An 18,540-nucleotide genomic window follows, 5' to 3' on the forward strand; every position below is an offset into this window, starting at 1 on the left:
CAGTTATATTCTGTTTATATTGACTGTGCATGGTAGATTATTTTTTTGTTTTCTGAAGCAGCATTTCTCCACAAAAAAGCCATAATTAAAACTTTGGCTGTCTTCCTCCTATTCTTCATTATCATCCACTCACAAATGTGTTGGCTTACACTACACATCAACTTTCAAATGAAACCTTAAACGCTGACATCAGTGACCTCCATATTTACTGATATGACAGTGTGACATCTTTGTTATCATGGCTAATTGCCTTCTTTCCACATTGCTCTGTGTCCGTATGAGAGTTAACCAGAATTGTATTAATTCCCATGACAACCTCTGGGAGCTCCGATGTGTTGGAGAACTTTGTGCCACAGGAAAGTAGCAAATACTTTATGATGATAACAGTTGTATCTTTTATTTGCCTGAGCTACCAAAAACAAACATGATCTACAGTAATAATTGATTTCTTTCAGGCCAACCTTCTCACTGATCCGTCGCCATGTATTTTGATCCGTTTTTTATTACTCCAGGTGCATATAACTCAAAGCTGAGAGGTAAAAAACAGACAAATTCGAAAATTCTCCTATTTACAAAATTCTCCCATGGCTGCAGTGGCGTCGCTATCCAGCTTTACAAGAAATGCACTTCCATCAGTGGCACAAATTATGCAGAAAAGAAGAGTCTTAAATGAGGGGTCTGCTTTTGTCAGCCACTGTCTGACATCAATTGGACATTGTTAGAGTTATTTCAGACAGTAAATCTCCCTCTGTTATCTCTACGTATGTGCTGTGCACAAACAGAAAGCTTGACAAGCGCGGCAAATCATCTGTTGCTTAGCAATTGTTACACATTCATTAAAAATGAAAAGTTGTACGAGATGAATTTGATACCGTTTAAAAAATCTTATTACAGTGGTAAAACTTAGGGTAGGAACAATATTCCCACTTTTCGGTCTTCCCTTGCCTTTAGCAGAGATAGTATCTGCCCTTGTGAAACCAATTTCCAGGATATAAATAATGAAACTTTAATTTTGTGTCACTTTTATTATATGTGACCCAACCCCTGTGCCTAGAGGTGACCTAATTTCCCAACACAGGGACAAAAGGATCTGTCTGGCAAATGGGGGGAAAAGCATAGAGCACCCATACCACGAAGTTGCTGCACCTTTTCAGAGGCATTTCTCACAAACAAATAAGTGGAGGGGAACGCTGATATCAAACCTGCATCCTTATCTGATTCAATAAGAACAAGAGGTACTGGTTTGTATAGAAGTAGTTACTCGTTCTTTGTACAGGAGGCGGCATGATTTATTTCTGCAAATTAACGCAGGGACAAAACAATAACAAATCCAATAAACAATGCAGCCAGCTCAAAAACAAAAATATAAAAGTATTTTAGCCTTTACTTTCAAGCAAACAGAGTGTGTGTGTTTGTGTATTTGGAGAAGTGTATCACATCCCATTGCCATTAGAAGAGGCGTGATCATTTCTAATCAAACGCCTGACGAGGATACTTAGCCTTGAGTTGACGAGGGCTGGTACGCTACCCAAGGGTGTGATCACCTTAGCTGGAGCGCGATGTTAAGTAGACATTAGTGGTTTTACTGCCACGACTGCAGCATATGGCAACGATCGTCTCTTCATGGAAGATGAGGAGCATTATCTTTTTGGTTTTGAGAGATCCAGGGACAATCTTCTTTTCTAGCATTTTCACGCCACAGGCTCATATCGTCGTATAAATACATTTTGCCTTATTCTGAAACATCAAAGCTCCACATACAGAATGCAGCTTATACCACTTGGCTTTGCCTTGAGCCATTGACGTCCAGCTACCTCAGAACCACTTTGTAACTCACACTACAAGTGGAAAAGAGCAGGACAGCAAATCTGAAGCATAACCGTAGCTACATTAAGACGGAGACTTTCATTAGGGCGAACTGCTTCTATTCATGAAAAAGAAGAAGGCATACGACAAACAGGCACTAATCGACCTCGCTGAGATATTCCAGAATTTCTGTTTCATGAATTTCATTTGGATCGCAAACTGAAAACTATGTCAATTATGTTCTGAGACTGCTAAGCTGTAGCTGAAGAAAAGGGACCATTTCATTGCATTGTAAAGCACGCCTATTCCTTTCTCCTTGTTAAAGCAAGACGCGTGAATGACAGTGAATTCTCCCTGTGAACTAGATAAGTGTGTTTGAGTAGCGTTGTTTTCCAGGCCCGTGGTATGGAATGCGGTATAATATCCTGAATAATTGATGTCTTTGTTACCCGGGCCCTAAAGGGTCCCAGCGGAGATCAGTATTATTCTGATGTGTGAGGAATTCTGTGATGTTGTTGCACGTGGCATGGATTTTTAAGGCAGGTGTGAAGAGGGGAAGATCATGCACATCAATAGTGTGTGCGTTTGTGTTTCAATGCAAAATTTCTTATTGACCTATCCTGAGTGGTCATCTCTAAATGCTCGGCTGATTATATATACACAGAAACACGTATTCCATTATATCACATAGTGGTGTTGGATTTTTTATTTACATTGCTGCAGCCACATGTCGTGCAGTGGCAAGATTACACACACTAATCAGCTCGGTGTGGGTGAACACACACACACACAGACTCACATTTCAGTATCTCCACTGGCCTCAGCTATGCTCCTCATGTCCCCCTTATTCTGTAACCTTCAAGCAACCATGACAACACGGCTGTAGCTATGGTGTGTGACCTTTTCCTGTGACAAACGTGATGGGTAGAGGGTCGCTTGCTGGACAGATGGGCAGAGGGGGCATTACATCACCGCAGTCTTCTGAGTTTCAGGCTCTCGCTCCCAGAGTCTCATTAGCCGAGGGTCCTGATGTTTATGAGGCACCGATTTTATTCCATCGTAACAAGATCCAAGTGAAAAATGTGGTTAAGGAGGAGGGGGAGGATCACAGCAATAGTGATAATGAGGATGTGCATTTTTAACAGCTAGTGCAGCACTTTACTTGAGTTGAGCAGTCTAAACAGCCTTTGTCTTTGGTGTTCCTGTATGAATACAAAACAACAGGAGATGTGTTATATCCCATCACTGATACACATTTCTCAACATTTCTCCCATATTTCAATTTCTTCTTCTCTCTCTTTATCCCCCTGTTCTCTTTTCACAGTCGGTTACACCATGAACGACCTGATCTTCGAGTGGCTGTCTGAGAACCCTGTTCAGGTGGCTGAAGATCTCACCCTCCCACAGTTTGTGCTGAAAGAGGAGAAGGATTTAGGCTACTGCACCAAATATTACAACACAGGTACCTCATGAATTCCACATGAAGTGTTCAGAAACCAGTAAAATCCCAAATTTTAATTGGGTTCTATCGACTGATTTCTTAATCTCAAAAGTATGTACGATGAAAATGGAGGTAGAAAGAAATCCAGCTGATTGGCAACAAGTTTAAAAATATTGCAAATGGTAAATAACTGTATTTATATATTCATCCATCCATTGCCTTCCACTCCACAGTTGCAGTGGTAGGCCAGGTCAGGTATTCCAGCTCTTCCAGGGGGATCCAAGGTGTTCCTGATGTGTTAAGTGATCCCTCCAGAGAGTTCTGGGTCCATCCCGGGGTCTTCTCCAGGTTAGACATGGAGGCATCCAGAACCACGTCAACTGTCCACTTTTGATGTGGAGGAGCAGTGTTTCTTCTCAAAGCTCCTTGGGGATGTCTGAACTCCTACTCACCCTCCCCGCCCCATCTCTAAAGCTGACCCCTGCCACCCGAAGGAGAAACTCACGTCGACTGCTTATATTCACATACATTCATGTACACTGTATTTATTGAGCGCTTTTCTAGTCCACTACAAGCCCTTTATAGTACAAGTCTTATTCATCCATTCATACAGTACTTCTATAGGCGAAATGTTTCTCTATCAGACACCATTCATACACTTTTGGAACAACTGTCGTGCAATTTTGGGTTTGATGTTTTGCCCACTTGACACTTCAGCCTGTGTACTGGGATCAAACCAACAACCCTTTGGTTCGTGCTGGAAACAAGAGATAACATTCATGGTTGAATTTACAGGGGGTTTGACCAAAAATGGAATTTCTGGCTCATTGAGGGGCATACATCTAAAATATTTTCATTTTGTGTTTGCAGGTAAATTCACCTGCATTGAAGTGAAGTTCCACCTGGAACGTCAGATGGGCTACTACTTGATCCAGATGTACATCCCATCCCTCCTCATTGTCATCCTCTCATGGGTCTCTTTCTGGATTAACATGGACGCTGCACCTGCCAGAGTGGGCCTGGGCATCACCACAGTGCTGACGATGACCACGCAGAGCTCTGGTTCAAGAGCGTCGCTACCCAAGGTGAGTCCGGAATCAGTCCGGCTGATTCTTCCCTTACTTTTACATCCTGGTATTTGTTGTGTATTTACATAGGTGCAGTTTGACAATGATGTTGATGTTTATCCCATTTACAACTTTCTTGCTTTTGTCAAAATTGCACAGATAAAGTGACATTTTTGCTACTGTGCTTAAAATGAAAACAAGTATATGTGGAGAAGCATTTACATAATTCTAGCAGCATCAAGGTTCATGACTAAATAAAAAAATCGAATAAATTGAGTTTGAAATTTGTAGACTAATCTGATATTTAGCTTTGACATAATTCCACGAATACACGATTTGAAATACCTTCCTTTTCGTATCTGATATTTCCTGACATACTGAAGAGTCAGACAAAAATGCTCAACTGCAAAAGCGATGTCCTCTGAAGTCGGGTAAAAGCAAAAGCATATTAAATCATGAAATGCTGACTTTGCGTGGTGGCAGGTCCTGATTCAGGACAAGGCTAGAGACTAATTAGGAAGAACACAGTACAACAGGGGGTGAGGTGAGGACACTGGCCTCTGTTTGGAAGACATGCAGGACCCATCTCCTTGGCAGAGGAGTGCACTCTGTACTTGAGGAGAGACAGGGAACAGGGTAGAGACATACTCACCATCATAATGACAAATACTTGTTTCTGATTGGCTGGTAGGTGTCCATTAAAATGTATTTTATAATACATTGATGAGGTCTAGTGCTCCTAAAAAAAAACTCGCTGCACAAGGTATATTAAATTGTAGGTAACCATAGCAACAGTAGTTCTGCCTCATCCTGAGTTAATAGTACTAGACTCTCACTGGAGCCTGGAGATTTTTTACTGAATTTTCAGCCTGAGGAGGATTTTTACAAAACTTTATTCCGAGAAGTAACAGAGAACTTTTTCCCGCATCTCCCAGTTCGCATTCACACATTTACACACATTTGAAACCTGGAAGCTGCCAAGTGCAATCACACACAGTGTAATGTTCATGTCCTTAAAATGCAGTGCATTGCATTCATCAGGAAGTAGTGCACAGTGTCATGCACACTCAAATGTATCCTGTTTTCATGGAGTACAAACCAAAGCGCTTCCAGTCACAAACCCACCTCTGTAATGTCCTTTAACCTTAAAGCCCACAGCTTTGTCCTTGTGAAAATGAAGACATGTCTATGGAGTTCCCCTGTCTTGTTTAAAAAGTATCCCAGTGTTTGAAATGAGAAAAAAAGTACATTTTCACATGCCACAGATTTATGTCCTATTACCATCACTAATAAAAATCTCCATCCTCAAGTCAATTTGGTGGATAGTTCAATCCTAAATCTTTATTCCCTCCGTAGTTATGGTGCCAGCTTGAATGGCTCTTCTAGAAATCAAATCGTTTTTAGCTATGCAAGTAATGAGGGTCTGTGCCTTGAAACAAAAGAGAGGAGGTTCAAGTTCAATTTCATTTTTATTAAAAAATGGTTGAAATACCATCGACCTCCATCGGCCATATGTCAATAAGATGTGTGTGATCATTTCTTATAGGCAGTATAGTTAATGGAGTCAATGTATTTTATCATCTCTGTTTGCAGACGCATGGAGGAATAATACTGCACATGATTTGACACAGACTATTTGGTGTTTTATGTCTTCTTTCTGGAATGTCTGATGGCAGCTTATGAACAAAGAAGGTTTTCTGGGGATCCATTGAAGGAAGGGACAGAGTCATCATTTGTGTGTTTGAAAATCCTGTATTACGATTGTGAGAAAGCTGAGTCGGTTAGTGTTATATGACATTTTAACACAGTGAAAATAGACAAAGATGTGTGACAGCTGCAAGTGCTGATTAAAACATGGTTGAGGTGTTTAGCGTGCACAGGAGATAACACTTTGTACCCAGCTGACATCTCCTTTTCCAGGATTCTTTCCCTCCTCTCTGTATACATCTGTAACACTCAGCAAACTGCTGCTCAGTTGAGTGAAGTTTCTCCACTATGCATGCCCAGTCTGCATTGCTAATGTGTTGTGACACATCCTCTCTCGTGACCGACGCGGCCGGGGCTCTGCCCAAGTCTCAGCTGTGACCTGTCTTGTGGCTATGTGCCGCATCCCACTGACTCATTACAATTACGCCACCCCGAAAATGTGTGTCATCACGTGCCAGAGCCGCGGGACGAGAGGATTGTGAACAACCCCACAGATTATACATCAGCTTCATCAATTGGCTATTGATGTGAACTTGTCTGTTCCCAGGTGTCCTACGTGAAGGCCATCGACATTTGGATGGCGGTGTGTCTTCTGTTTGTGTTTGCTGCGCTGCTGGAGTACGCCGCCGTTAACTTTGTCTCAAGGCAACACAAGGAGTTCATCAGGCTGAGGAAAAAGCAGCGCCAGCAAAGGATAGTAAGTGTAAATCAAACACACACACACATTCCCAGGCCAAAGCATGCTCCCACAAGGAAAAACAAGCACATAGACACTGACACAGTGTAGTAGATTCTAAAATATAACAAGAGAAACACAGACACACACTCCAGTCCTTGTCAACCCCTATAACATTGAGTTATGCCTCTTGTTATTGTGGGACGCTGTATATTCAGGAGCTTACAACATCAACACACTACAGCTGGCTGTCATCCTGTATTACATGAGCAAGATCTGCTCATTTCAGATCAGCTTGTTTCCATGGTGAGCAGTGACCTGTGAAGAGCCTTTGTGATCCTTACCCTCCGTCACTGCATTTGACACAGAGAAACAGCCTCTCTACAGACACCCCCCCCACAATAACAATCAAAACAAGTACTCATTTCATAAATACATTCTTAGAGAAGTCCTCTAAATCTTTTTATATGTTTGACTTATTGTTATAGCAACAAGTTGAAAGTTTGAAAAATACGCTCATTTGCCAACAGCTGCTTAACTTAGCATATAGACAAAATGTTGTGTGTCCTGATCCAAAAGTAAAAATAAATCAATCCACTAGCTCCACTAATTAACGTGCTGTATCTAATTTGTTTAAGAAAACAAAAAGTAAATTGTAGTTTGTATTGAAAGGGGTTACATTTACAGCTGTTTGCTCATTTTTATATATATATAGATATATATATATACATATTTCTCTTGTGAGGCATATTGCATACTAAAATCCTGGTTAACAAATTAACATTTAACATTTGCGTGGTAAGGTTTGTGGACCTGAATCTTTATTTTAAAGTGACGAATAGATTATCTTGATTAATGACCTGCACACTCGCAAATAAGGTATTTGACCAGTAGTTCTGAGGTTAATATTATTAACTCATTTAGGAATAGACAGTAAATTCTGTTGGTATGATAAGTTCTCATTAAATTGATGTCCAGATTGTCTGTGGAGAAATTAAACTGTCAAAGTGTCCACTGACTTTCTGTTGCAGGACTTAAAAGACAAAGCAAAGTAATTCTGTAAGAGTAAAAAAAACAGTCCATGGAATTATCTACAGCCCAGAACCAACTGTTTCTTCTGTTTAATGCATATTAATGGTCCATAAATTATTCATACATATTTTTTATAAATTAAGTCATTATTAAGTAAATTAAGTCTCATTAGTGGATTCTTTGTTTCTGGACACATTTACTCAATAAACAGTAGAATCCGTCTTTAAAGGGAAACTATGGAGGCAAACACTACATTGACAGAGTGAAACCTCCTTTGAGAGCGAGGTTCCACTCTCCAGAGAAACAGATGAGATGTCTTGAGAATCCAATTAAACAGTTCAGGTACTGGGCAGCTTCCCACAGCCGTGACAAAGTTCCCCCTGTAATGGCAGGAGGAGTCCAGCAGATTTACCGGGCAGTCTGCCCTGCTGCGTCGATACAGAGGAGAGAAAATGATGGTCTGTGGAGGAGAGGACTTCCCCCTGTCCACATCAGCTCCACAATTACTCCCACTGAGGAGTGTCAGGTCGCAAACTATCCATCTGAACGGTATTGACGCTTGACCCGGGGTGTTGTACTAGAGAGAGGATGAGAAACTGATCCCAGACTAACCAGGCACAATCGATGCACTTATCCAGCCTTGTGATTGGCTCAGACATGTCAAACTACTTTATATTCACACAAAACAAATAAACTCATCTGTAATTCCACTTATAGTCTTTACAGAGACAGTTTCAATTGGCTCCTCTTTTCCTGTCTCCAAAGCCAGTTGTCTAAACTAACAGCTGCAGATAATGTCCAACACTATCACAGCAACTCTTTAATTAAAAGCTGAAAACGTCTGCTTCAATTTGTCTTTTTTGCGTCTTTAATCACTTTATTTTTGGCATTACACAGGTAGGTGTTTTTGTGTGTGTGTGTGTGTATTTCTCGTTTTCCTACATTTGTTTGCAGTCAAAAAACGGAAAAGGAGCAATAACAATTATTTCCATTTATCCTTTCCGATGGAGGTGTCTGCCAGTCAGCCTGGGAGTGTTGAGTCGTTGCGGAAAGTGAATGACCTCCCTGGTAACAGCTCAACCTACAGGACTCAGCACTGCAGCGCCTGTGCCAGGGTAAAAAAAAAATATTGACCCTTGTGTCAACCCTGACCTTCAGACCTTTTTTTTTTGTCCGTGCCTCCAGCCTCCCAAAACTGATTGTATTATGCAACTGTCCTAACAAAGCTTGAATTTATCCTGGCATCATTCCCACAACCAGACCCACTTTATGCTGATCCCTGTGACCCTCTATCTGCCCTTTTACACCAACATTAATAATTTGGAAATTTTGCCCTTTATACCTCCCTCAAAGTGTGAACTGTTTTTAAGGTTCATTTAAATTGACCATAAATGTCATCCTCCTCATCTTCTCTCATTTTCTTGTGTGAAGCCAGCAGCCAGTAGTCTGTAGCTTAGCACTGGAAAGAGCAGGAAACAGCCAGACGTGTTATGTAAGAAGATACAGAGATCTGTCTACCACTGTCTCCGTAATTAACAGATTATAGGATACATTTGATTTGTTTGATCCATTTAAAAACTGTGTGAAAAGCGTAAAAACTACTTTCAGACATGCGCTGAATCGATTCCATTTCTGTAGCCCCGTAGTGAAATGTTTGAAAAATGTCTGAGTGAGATCACAGCGAGAAAACGTCCAGAAAACTCACAGTGAGCGTGTTGATGACATTTCTAACATGAGATGGACGGAAAGGAATAAAAATATCTCAAGAATAAAAGGAGGTGTTGCGACGTCTACGAAGATGTTAACTTGGAAGGACAACAAGATTCGAGAGCTTTTGGCGATACGGCCAACTCCTTATGCATTGATGTTCTGCCTTCTGCATGCTCGACCCAAGGGCAACTCCTCAACTGAATGTTCCGAATGTATTCCAGTTGTAAACTCGTAAAACACGGAAAATCTCCAGCCTCCCTCTTCACATGAGAACTGCGTAAAGTGTCCAGAAAATTGGGTCCAGACTTTATCCCGATGTTCATGTCTGAAAACGGCTTAAATGTTAAATTGTGACAGAGCAAGCTAAGCTATCTGTTTCCGCTTGTTTCCAGTTTCAGTCTGTAGCTTCAGAGTTAACAGATGGACAAGAGAGTGGTATCGACTTTCTCGTCTATTTCTCAGCAGGAAACAAGCGTTCCTTCAAGTCATCACAGTTTTTATGCATCGTTTACGCAGAGCATCAGCGCTCGCTCACAGAAAACAAACGTTTTTCACAGCACGTGGTGCAGTTCGTCACAGAGGCACAACGAGAGTAGGAGCGAGTCTCATCTGATCTTCTGCCCACAAATCACAAACTATGTGGTTGCTGCTGAGAGCACAGACTAAAGACAATGAGCACCTATTATCTTTGGAGAAACGCACCATTAGACTTTAGCACAGGATGTACTGTATCGTTTAGGAAAGAGTAGGAGGGATAATTAAGCCGTGTGAGGCGAGTTACTATCCCCCTGTTGGATGGTGTAATTTGTCATGGGGGCAACAGAGTTAGTACACATAGAGTAACTCACACCCACTTGTAAGGAGGAAGTGCAGTAAATCAATGTAGCAGCTTCAGCTAAAAAGGGAGGGTGCAAGCAAAAGGGCAGCCGGCAGGGATCAGATAGTTTTTAAAGGACTAAGTGAACGTACTGTGCAAGAGAAATTTAACAGCAAGAGACAGGATTGAAATACATCGGGCGACTGGCTCCCCTTCGACAGGAGCGAGTAGTGTCTCACAGTCCGTCCAGCGGCGTGACTTCGAGCTGTCAGGGTCAGCGGGAAGAGAAACACAGAGGAGAGGACGCAGGGATCAGAGCTCTCAGGGCACTTCATGCTGACTACTAATCATCCAATTTAGATCCCACATCTTCACTTTTGCCCGCTAAAGTGAATCTCTCAGAGTGTCAGAGGGCTGTCAGAGTTAAGCTGTGCGTCTATTAATATTCTCCTCAGAAAAAAAAATAGACTGCCCTTCCATTCATCAAAGCATCAGGCCAAGTTTCCTTTTTCTTTTCTCTTCTGGTGAGGTTGACTTTTTATTAATAGGCGTTTTGAAACGTTTATCATTTCGCCACTTCAAAGGAGAGATGGAGGTTAATTTTTTGATTAACTTCCAGAATTATAATTTCCTTTTTTTTTCCTCTTAATGAAGATGCCCTCTGATTCCCCTCTTTGGGATATTGAAACTTCAAAACACTTAACTGATTAAAGAAAGTTTATCTGAGACTGGTGCCTGTTCCAGCCCCCTTCATATGCTTCATATTACCATTACATTTGAGGTAAGCATCGGTTAAGCTGCTCTCAGACGTGCACTGAACTCTGGACAGAATGAATGTGAGAATGCAAATGTCATAATAATAGTAATAACTAGCATTTACTGACTATAACTAGCATTTACAAGCATATGTGGCTCCATGCTTCTTTTTCTGTGTATGTCATGGATTTGTTGCACTCTGCTACTCTTCTGTGCTGTTCCACCCCAAACGCATTTGGGAATCAGCCAGCGAGAGGAAATGCTAAAAGCTGTAAGCTAATTCTTGTTGACAGCGTGCAGCCAACCTGTTTTCTCTATGCTTGACTCCACAGGAGGAGGAGCTGATGAGAGAGAGCCGCGGCTTTTACTTCCGGGGTTATGGACTGGGTCACTGCCTGCAGAACAAGGATGGTGCCGCTGTGGAAGGGGCCAGCGTCTTCACCCCCCCTCCTCCGGTCACTGTGTGCGATAGGGAGACGCTTCACAAGCGCTTCGTGGACCGGGCCAAGCGCATTGACACTATATCCAGAGCCGTCTTTCCCTTGAGCTTCCTCATATTCAACATCTTCTACTGGATCACCTACAAAGTGCTGCGACACGAGGACATCCACGCAAGTTTGTAAAGTGCTAGCTGCCAATTCCAGATGCTACTTTTTGTTTTTCCTCAGAACCAGAACTGCCTGTCAGATCTACATCGCAATGAGGAAATGCGTTAAAGAGGCAGATGTGCTTCTTAAAACTGCTCGGTGCTCAGGTGTGTCTTCAGGATCTCAGACAAAGAGCGATTGAGTGGAAAGACGAGGTTGATCTACGTGAGTTCAGGCTGGTGTGGTTTGTGGTTGACGTCTCTGTCTCGGGTTTGGTTTGTCCGGATTACAACACACGCGGAAACGCTGGTGATACTTGTGAATTCATGGGGTATGTTTGAGAGTTTGAGAGACGTTGGTGTAAATCCTGGCTGGATGAGATATAATGACTTGAATTTTGACACTACGCATCTCTGAATGAATGTTTTTAAAAACACAAAAAAAGGTATTCTTTTTTTTTTTTACAAATATTAAAATGGGTACAAAAGGGTGTGGGGGGGGAGGGTCTTTGATATTCATGATTATTGAATAATAAGTGGTGATAATTCAGTTCAGCAACTTGTAACAAGAGATTATATATATATATAAAACTGTGTATAAAGTGTATATACACAAAGCTGTTCATTAAACCGCACAAAGCACAAATATGTATTTCCTTTTGTCTAAATTCGAATAAATTGTTATTCTGCCAGGAATCGATCGAAGAGTTGGTTGATTACTTTGAAAAATGATGCATGCACAGAAAGTGTTTCGAGAATCCAGTCGCAGATGAACAGCATCACACACAATTATTTTTCTATTTTGTAGTCCTATAATAGAGCTTATCCCATGGGGGGGAGGGGGGAAACCTTAAACTGAAGGTGGAAATCAAATTACAATTACAAATGCTGTAGTTTGGTTGTTGCTTTATTTGATTTTTTTTTTAAATCATGCCTGGAGTTGTTAGCTGTGACACCAAATACTTGAATGATCGATCGTGGAGAAAATGTGGTTAAATTAGTTTTAGAAACCAATTGCACGTTAGAGCTGCCGTCTCTGGAGCGGCTTTGAAGGTGTGTAAATGCAAGGGTTGGGGTGGAGAGGGAGCGTCGCCAGTGAGGGAGGACGGAGAGTTTTTTTAATGGAAAATCAGAGGGTTGTTTTATCAACTAATGAGTTTGAAAAGCGCTTGGTGTTCCACTGCTAATGACTATGAATTCAGGGAGGCAGCTGGAGCCTTCTGTCCTTTTGCTGCCAATCCTAATCAACTCCAATGTATTGTATGGTTTCCCAGTTAATGAAAAAGTGTGTGTGTGTGTGTGTGTGTGTGTGTGTGTGCTGCTTGGCTTTGTTTCTATTTTATGATTTCTCATTTGTTATATAGGTACATACATTGAACTAAAGGATAAACGTAGCACTTTTATTTTTACTCCTATTTTTCATGAGTAAAAGAAAGATTACCACTTTTACTAAAGTACACTAAAAGGTTTATTTATTATTGTTTACAAATGTGTTTAAATCGGTAACCCCCCCCCACCGGACAGGTGTGGAATACAGATTATATAGGGGCGGTCTCACATTAACACCTATGGACACAGTTTCTCATTAACCTGACCCCAATCTGCATGTTTTGGGACTGTAGGTAGAAGCCAAAGAAAACCAATGGAGACATATGGAGAAAATGCAAAATGGAATTCGAACCAAAAACCTTCAAGCTATGTGTTCTAACCACTGCAACACCGTACAAAAGATTCCAATTCTATCATATCCTCCATATATTATTATACCAATGAAGTCTGGTAAATTCTCAGGCATGGACAAAGAAAACACTTAAATATCACAAAGCTGAAATTCAAAAAACCTAATTTTACCTCAAAAATTTTAATAATCACCAATTTTCATGAATTGAATTTAAAAGCTCGAAACACCAAACCAAAACTCAGCACTAGTGGTATTATCACCTTAACAACTTTTCTCCTTTTACTTTAAGTCAGTGATTGTATTGTTTCAATTAGGATGAAAAAAAAAACAGTGTGTGCCATATCATAGCAACATAAGAAGCTTTTCTAAATCCACAAACCCTGACTGACAGACACGAAATAAGCCTGTAATTTCTGGCACATAACGCACCATCGCCTCTTCCAGAAAACAGCGTGTCCCCTCAGAACTTGTATAATTTCAAGGACACGGGAGACTGATGGATTCCAATAACGCAGGATCTCAGCTCGGTCGACGGGATCCACGCGCCAACTTTCATTACGCATACAATCCCAAGAGTGTGATGATTTTAACAAATGCACCCCCGCAGCCCCCATAGTGTCGCCTGTCACGGGGCACCAAGAAGAAACCCACAGCTATAAACTGTCTGATCTATAAAGTAATCCTCCGACGGAAGGGTGGACCCAAATGAGTACATTAAATATTCATTGCTCCAACAGCCTTTGGACGCCTGTGACGCCAGACTGTGAGCTGCATCTTATTTGAAGACCTGCTCTGGGGAATGCTTTGTTTTCGATGAGCGATGCACCTACGTTGGTGTCATCTCATTGTGTACAAACGACTATACAATGAGCAGGACAGAAAAAGCCAGCATTCGATGCAGCTGCTGGTCCTCATGTCCAAGACATGGCCTTGCTGACTCCCCTGGGGGTAATCAACATGCTTTCCCCTTCCTCGTTTCAGCTGAATGTCACTGGTGCCATAGCTAAAACTGATGTGTGAGCTCTGAGGGAGCAGCCTGAGACCTGCGATCAATACTGCTGTCACACAGCTTCTTATACCCGCCACGCACATAAGCAGATACGCACACATGGACACAAAAATAATACTGCACTCCAATGTACGGGATTTTCACACATAATGAAATTTTACGACAGCAATCACAGCTGCATTGTGGGAGCTTTTATCTGTCAGAGGTTTGCTCCTCTCTATGGTTGCTTTGAAATATTTTTTTGATCAGTTTAACAAGGAATTAAAATGTCTTACTTCTTTACAAGTCATGCAGACATAAGCTTTTGTAAAAACTAAATAACTTACTATAAAGACCAATGGTAGGTTCACCGTTAAAATCATTAGAATAATAGGAATCTAGAATTAGCACCAAACATTAAGAAACATTCCTGCATCTGTAGGAACATTTGTAAACAGTTGCTGGATGAAGGAAAAACAGCCAAAGGGGAAATATTGGTTTCTTTTGACAGTGATGTATTAATGACACACTGCTACACATGTCACCTTTGAATATATGAGTGTAAACAGAGGGAAACTGCTTCCTCCACATGGGATTATTCACACAAATCTTGTGGCAAATAATATAATACTGAGGGGTTTGATGCAAATTAACCCCCTATCCAGTGCTAAATTGTCCACTAATATAATGTTGGACACACATGCTATCGTTTCCTTTTCGTTTGTTTGTTTATTTTACTTTTAAATAAATCATTTATAAGTGATAGAATCACTCAGGCAGCCTGATGTATTCCCTCTTTGCACGAGTCAAGAAGGTTAATGTAGCATTGATACACCGCAGCATATCTTTCAAAAGGTCAGATAAGCATCTGGGCTGTTTAATTTAATAACCCGTTTCTAACTCGGAGAACTACCGTATCTACATTTTTTTCCGTCTTTTCCAATTTCCATCGTAAAATCTGGAAAGCATGCATCTTCAATTGATATGCTTTATAGAACAGGGAACAAAAACATGCATTTCAAACAGCTGTGAAACTCATTCTTGCATATACTTATACAGGGAATCCTATGTGGATTCATTTCCACTAATCCCTCACTGCGCCGCTACATTCCAACATCTGAGAGAAGCCCTACAGCTGGGAGGACTGCAGCTTGGGGTTTACGTGGATGATGGTGATACACATATATGCACACTGCATTTCCTTTGTGTGCAAATAGGAGAAACAAGGAATTAGTCCCTTTCCAATCCCTCCATAGAAAGAATAGGCACCAGTCAGAATTATGTCAACCCCCTTTTCAAAAGTCCCTGGCTTTATAAAGTACTCAGAATTTCTTGGGGAGCGCTTATTGAAGACTGAATTAGATTTGACAACAGTTCTTCATACACGACACCATGAAATGCAGCGGAATTCTTGTATGTCACCTTTATGAGGATAAAAAGATTTATAATGGGACTCTATAGGTTTAACTGCCGCGAACCAAGCAAACACTTTTGATTCCACAGCTGCATTGAGCTTTTAAGACATTCACAGGTCTTCATGACGTCTTCCTGCTGTTTGATATGGGAAAGAGATAAAGGAAAAAATGCCATTATAAATTAAAGAGTGTCATGGTTTTAGAGTTAAATGTCCTATAGTGAAAAGTTGTATAAGGTTTGTAGTTTACTTCAGTTTTCTATTTTCTGCTTCTTTATACATTTACTTCACATAGAGGGAAATGTTTTCTCTATATTTGTCTGACAACCATAGTGTCTTACTTTTCAGATGAAGACTTAAAGTTATTTTCAGGAAAAAGCACACAGCTAAAGATTAAAACAGTGGTTTTAATAGTTCAGTTTTAATAGTTTAGTATGCTAAATTGTCATGTTGTCTATGTCTGAGATGTTGAGACCACCAAAGAAACGTCTCCTCACAAGACTTTAATGGTTTCATTTAAATAAATGTTTGAGACATTTAAGTAAATGTTTTTTCAAAAAAAGAAGGAGCACTGGACTAACCCTCACTGTAGACAGTTGTTAAATTAGCTTAAATAGCTGCAGCAGTAAAACATCACTTATACACATTGAAGCTTACATGCATCCTGCAGTACAAGTACTTTAACCACTGAATACCTCCAAACAAATCTTCAAGTGAACGGCCATGGACCTAAAGACTGGCATGTGGTGAGGAGACAGTATGAATAGTGTGTGTGTATCTCTATGGGTCGGCCTCACTGACCTCCTCAGTGCTGCCTCCATCCTTCATCCACCCTGCTCCCAGGACTCTGCTCCTCTGCTCTCGGTGCAAACCAGAGGAATTTCGCTACCTCCTCATCCGCCCTGTCCATCAGACTCTACCCACACTACCATTAATGCCCAAGAGAGCAAAGGAGGGCAACAGCTTGTAGCCTTTTTCCTCCACTACTCCGATAATGCTTTATGTGCACACACGCGCACATGTGGCTGTGAGTGTGTGACGTTAAGGCAGCTAAATCTCTCTGGGCTTCTCACCAGAGATAGAACATGTTTTTTCAGTGCTCTTAAAGACTAACTATTACTTACATAACTTTTTCGCTCCAGAGCCATCGCTGTCACCTCTACCTTACGGATGATGATGCTGGTAGTGATGCCATGATGAAATAACAGCTGAACCGAAATTAACAAAATTATCTGTTACATTGTTTTTCTCTATTCAAATGGAAAGACTACGGTACACAGAACCAACCACATGCTGACACATACACGTATGATGGTATTTTTAGTAGGAAATTACCAATTTATGATTTTTTTGTTTGATGCCTGTATGATCTTTGGGGGGGTAGTCAGATGATGTCTATGTGATACCCTGTGCTCATGGGTTAGGGTTATTCTTCTATTGTTCTTCTACACACTAACCTTGGTTCGGACCTTAGTCTAGACTTCTAGCTGAGAAAATGTCCTAGCTCCAGACACTTCATTGTGTTTGTTTCTAAGATGTTTCTCTCTACAATCCTCCTCATGTATTCAGAGTGTAGACACTGTCACATCCTGTCTTCTGCAGCCTCATTAAAGCAACTTGTTCCTGCTGCACGTGTAGGCTATGGATGTCTGTTGATCACCAAAACAATCACCTCAGACAACCGAAATAAAACACTCTCCAAACACCGCTGTGCATTATTTCACCAAATACCGTCCTTTCCAAAATATATTGACCATGCAGCTTGCTCCTCTCTTACATGCTAAGTTGCACTGAAGGACCACTGTAGGTAATCATCCCCCGGTAATGGCTGATGGTTTGCTTCTCTGACATAAGGAAGAGGAGAAGTCCACTTGCTGCATGGTTAGTACATTCCTAAACACACCCTGCTCAGTTCCTCTCTGGATTTATCACAGTTTCTTGTGTCTTGCATGAACAGCATACTCCAGCAACACAGCCCAAAAAATACAGGATCATCCCTTAATTATACACAGGACTGATAGATTCCCCAATGGGAGTAGCAATATTTGTCAGTATCAATATTTCAACCCAAATGTATAAAAATCCCCAAAAACAAATATATAGCTGCATAACTTGGTAAACTGAATAAAGTACATGCAGAATGTGCAGTTTAAAGTTGATAACAATTTGCACAATCCATTGAGACTAAAGTAAATCTTCCTTCTACTGAATTTCAAGCTATCGTTATATCTATAGATGCAGGTATAGGACAGATAATGAGGAAGTCTTATGTGTTTATGTGCTTTAAACTGAACCCATTATAAGCATGGAACTGTAATGTCTTCTTTGAAGGTGACACGGGCTGTGGCAATTTAAAACAGATCTTTCTTTTTCCTAATTAGAAGTGGTTCCCTTTGTTAAATATCACGTATCTCGCAGAATGCCAAAGACAGCGTGATAATGAATGCTTGTGAAGTCTTTTAAGATTAGTCTTTCCATCCACTTCCTCTTTCCTGCTTTCACTAGAAGGTCAAAAGCAAAGCTGAACCTGCATGAACCTGTCAGCCTGCTGATTCTTCTGCTTTTTAGCAGGGAGTTAGTGAGCAAACTAAATGTCTGACTTAATATATCCCAACAGATATTATCTTAACACGAGGACTTTAATCCCAGAATAGCGAACCACATACTGCACACTATTGTCATAGTTACCAGAATAATCACATTCATTTCATCATAATTGGATTGATTTGTAAAGAAAGAGTTTATAGTTGTTTAAGGTTTTACTTGCATGAGCGGATAATCAACAATAAGCAACCGTGGTCTCTTGAGTTCTTGTTCCCTCTATAAAAGACAACTCTACTCATCACTGACTTTTCTTCA

General features: G+C 40.9%; 1 protein-coding gene across 2 annotated transcripts in view; it reads left to right on the forward strand.

Annotated features, from left to right (window-relative positions):
• Nucleotides 1-12,294, forward strand: part of glra4a (glycine receptor, alpha 4a) — a 39,845-nt gene extending 27,551 nt beyond the window's left edge. The window contains exons 6-10 of one of the 2 annotated variants that reach the window (XM_020087006.2): nucleotides 3,131-3,268; nucleotides 4,118-4,332; nucleotides 6,569-6,718; nucleotides 8,740-8,844; nucleotides 11,345-12,294. In XM_020087006.2, the coding sequence (XP_019942565.1) occupies nucleotides 3,131-3,268; nucleotides 4,118-4,332; nucleotides 6,569-6,718; nucleotides 8,740-8,844; nucleotides 11,345-11,635 (899 nt within the window). In that variant the 3' untranslated portion in view covers nucleotides 11,636-12,294. The remainder of the gene's footprint in view (nucleotides 1-3,130; nucleotides 3,269-4,117; nucleotides 4,333-6,568; nucleotides 6,719-8,739; nucleotides 8,845-11,344) is intronic. The other variant, XM_020087089.2, reaches the window with a different exon arrangement.
• The last annotated feature ends 6,246 nt before the right edge of the window (nucleotides 12,295-18,540 follow it).

This window comes from Paralichthys olivaceus, chromosome 9 (assembly GCF_024713975.1).
Source record: "Paralichthys olivaceus isolate ysfri-2021 chromosome 9, ASM2471397v2, whole genome shotgun sequence".
NCBI classification, from domain to species: domain Eukaryota; kingdom Metazoa; phylum Chordata; class Actinopteri; order Pleuronectiformes; family Paralichthyidae; genus Paralichthys; species Paralichthys olivaceus.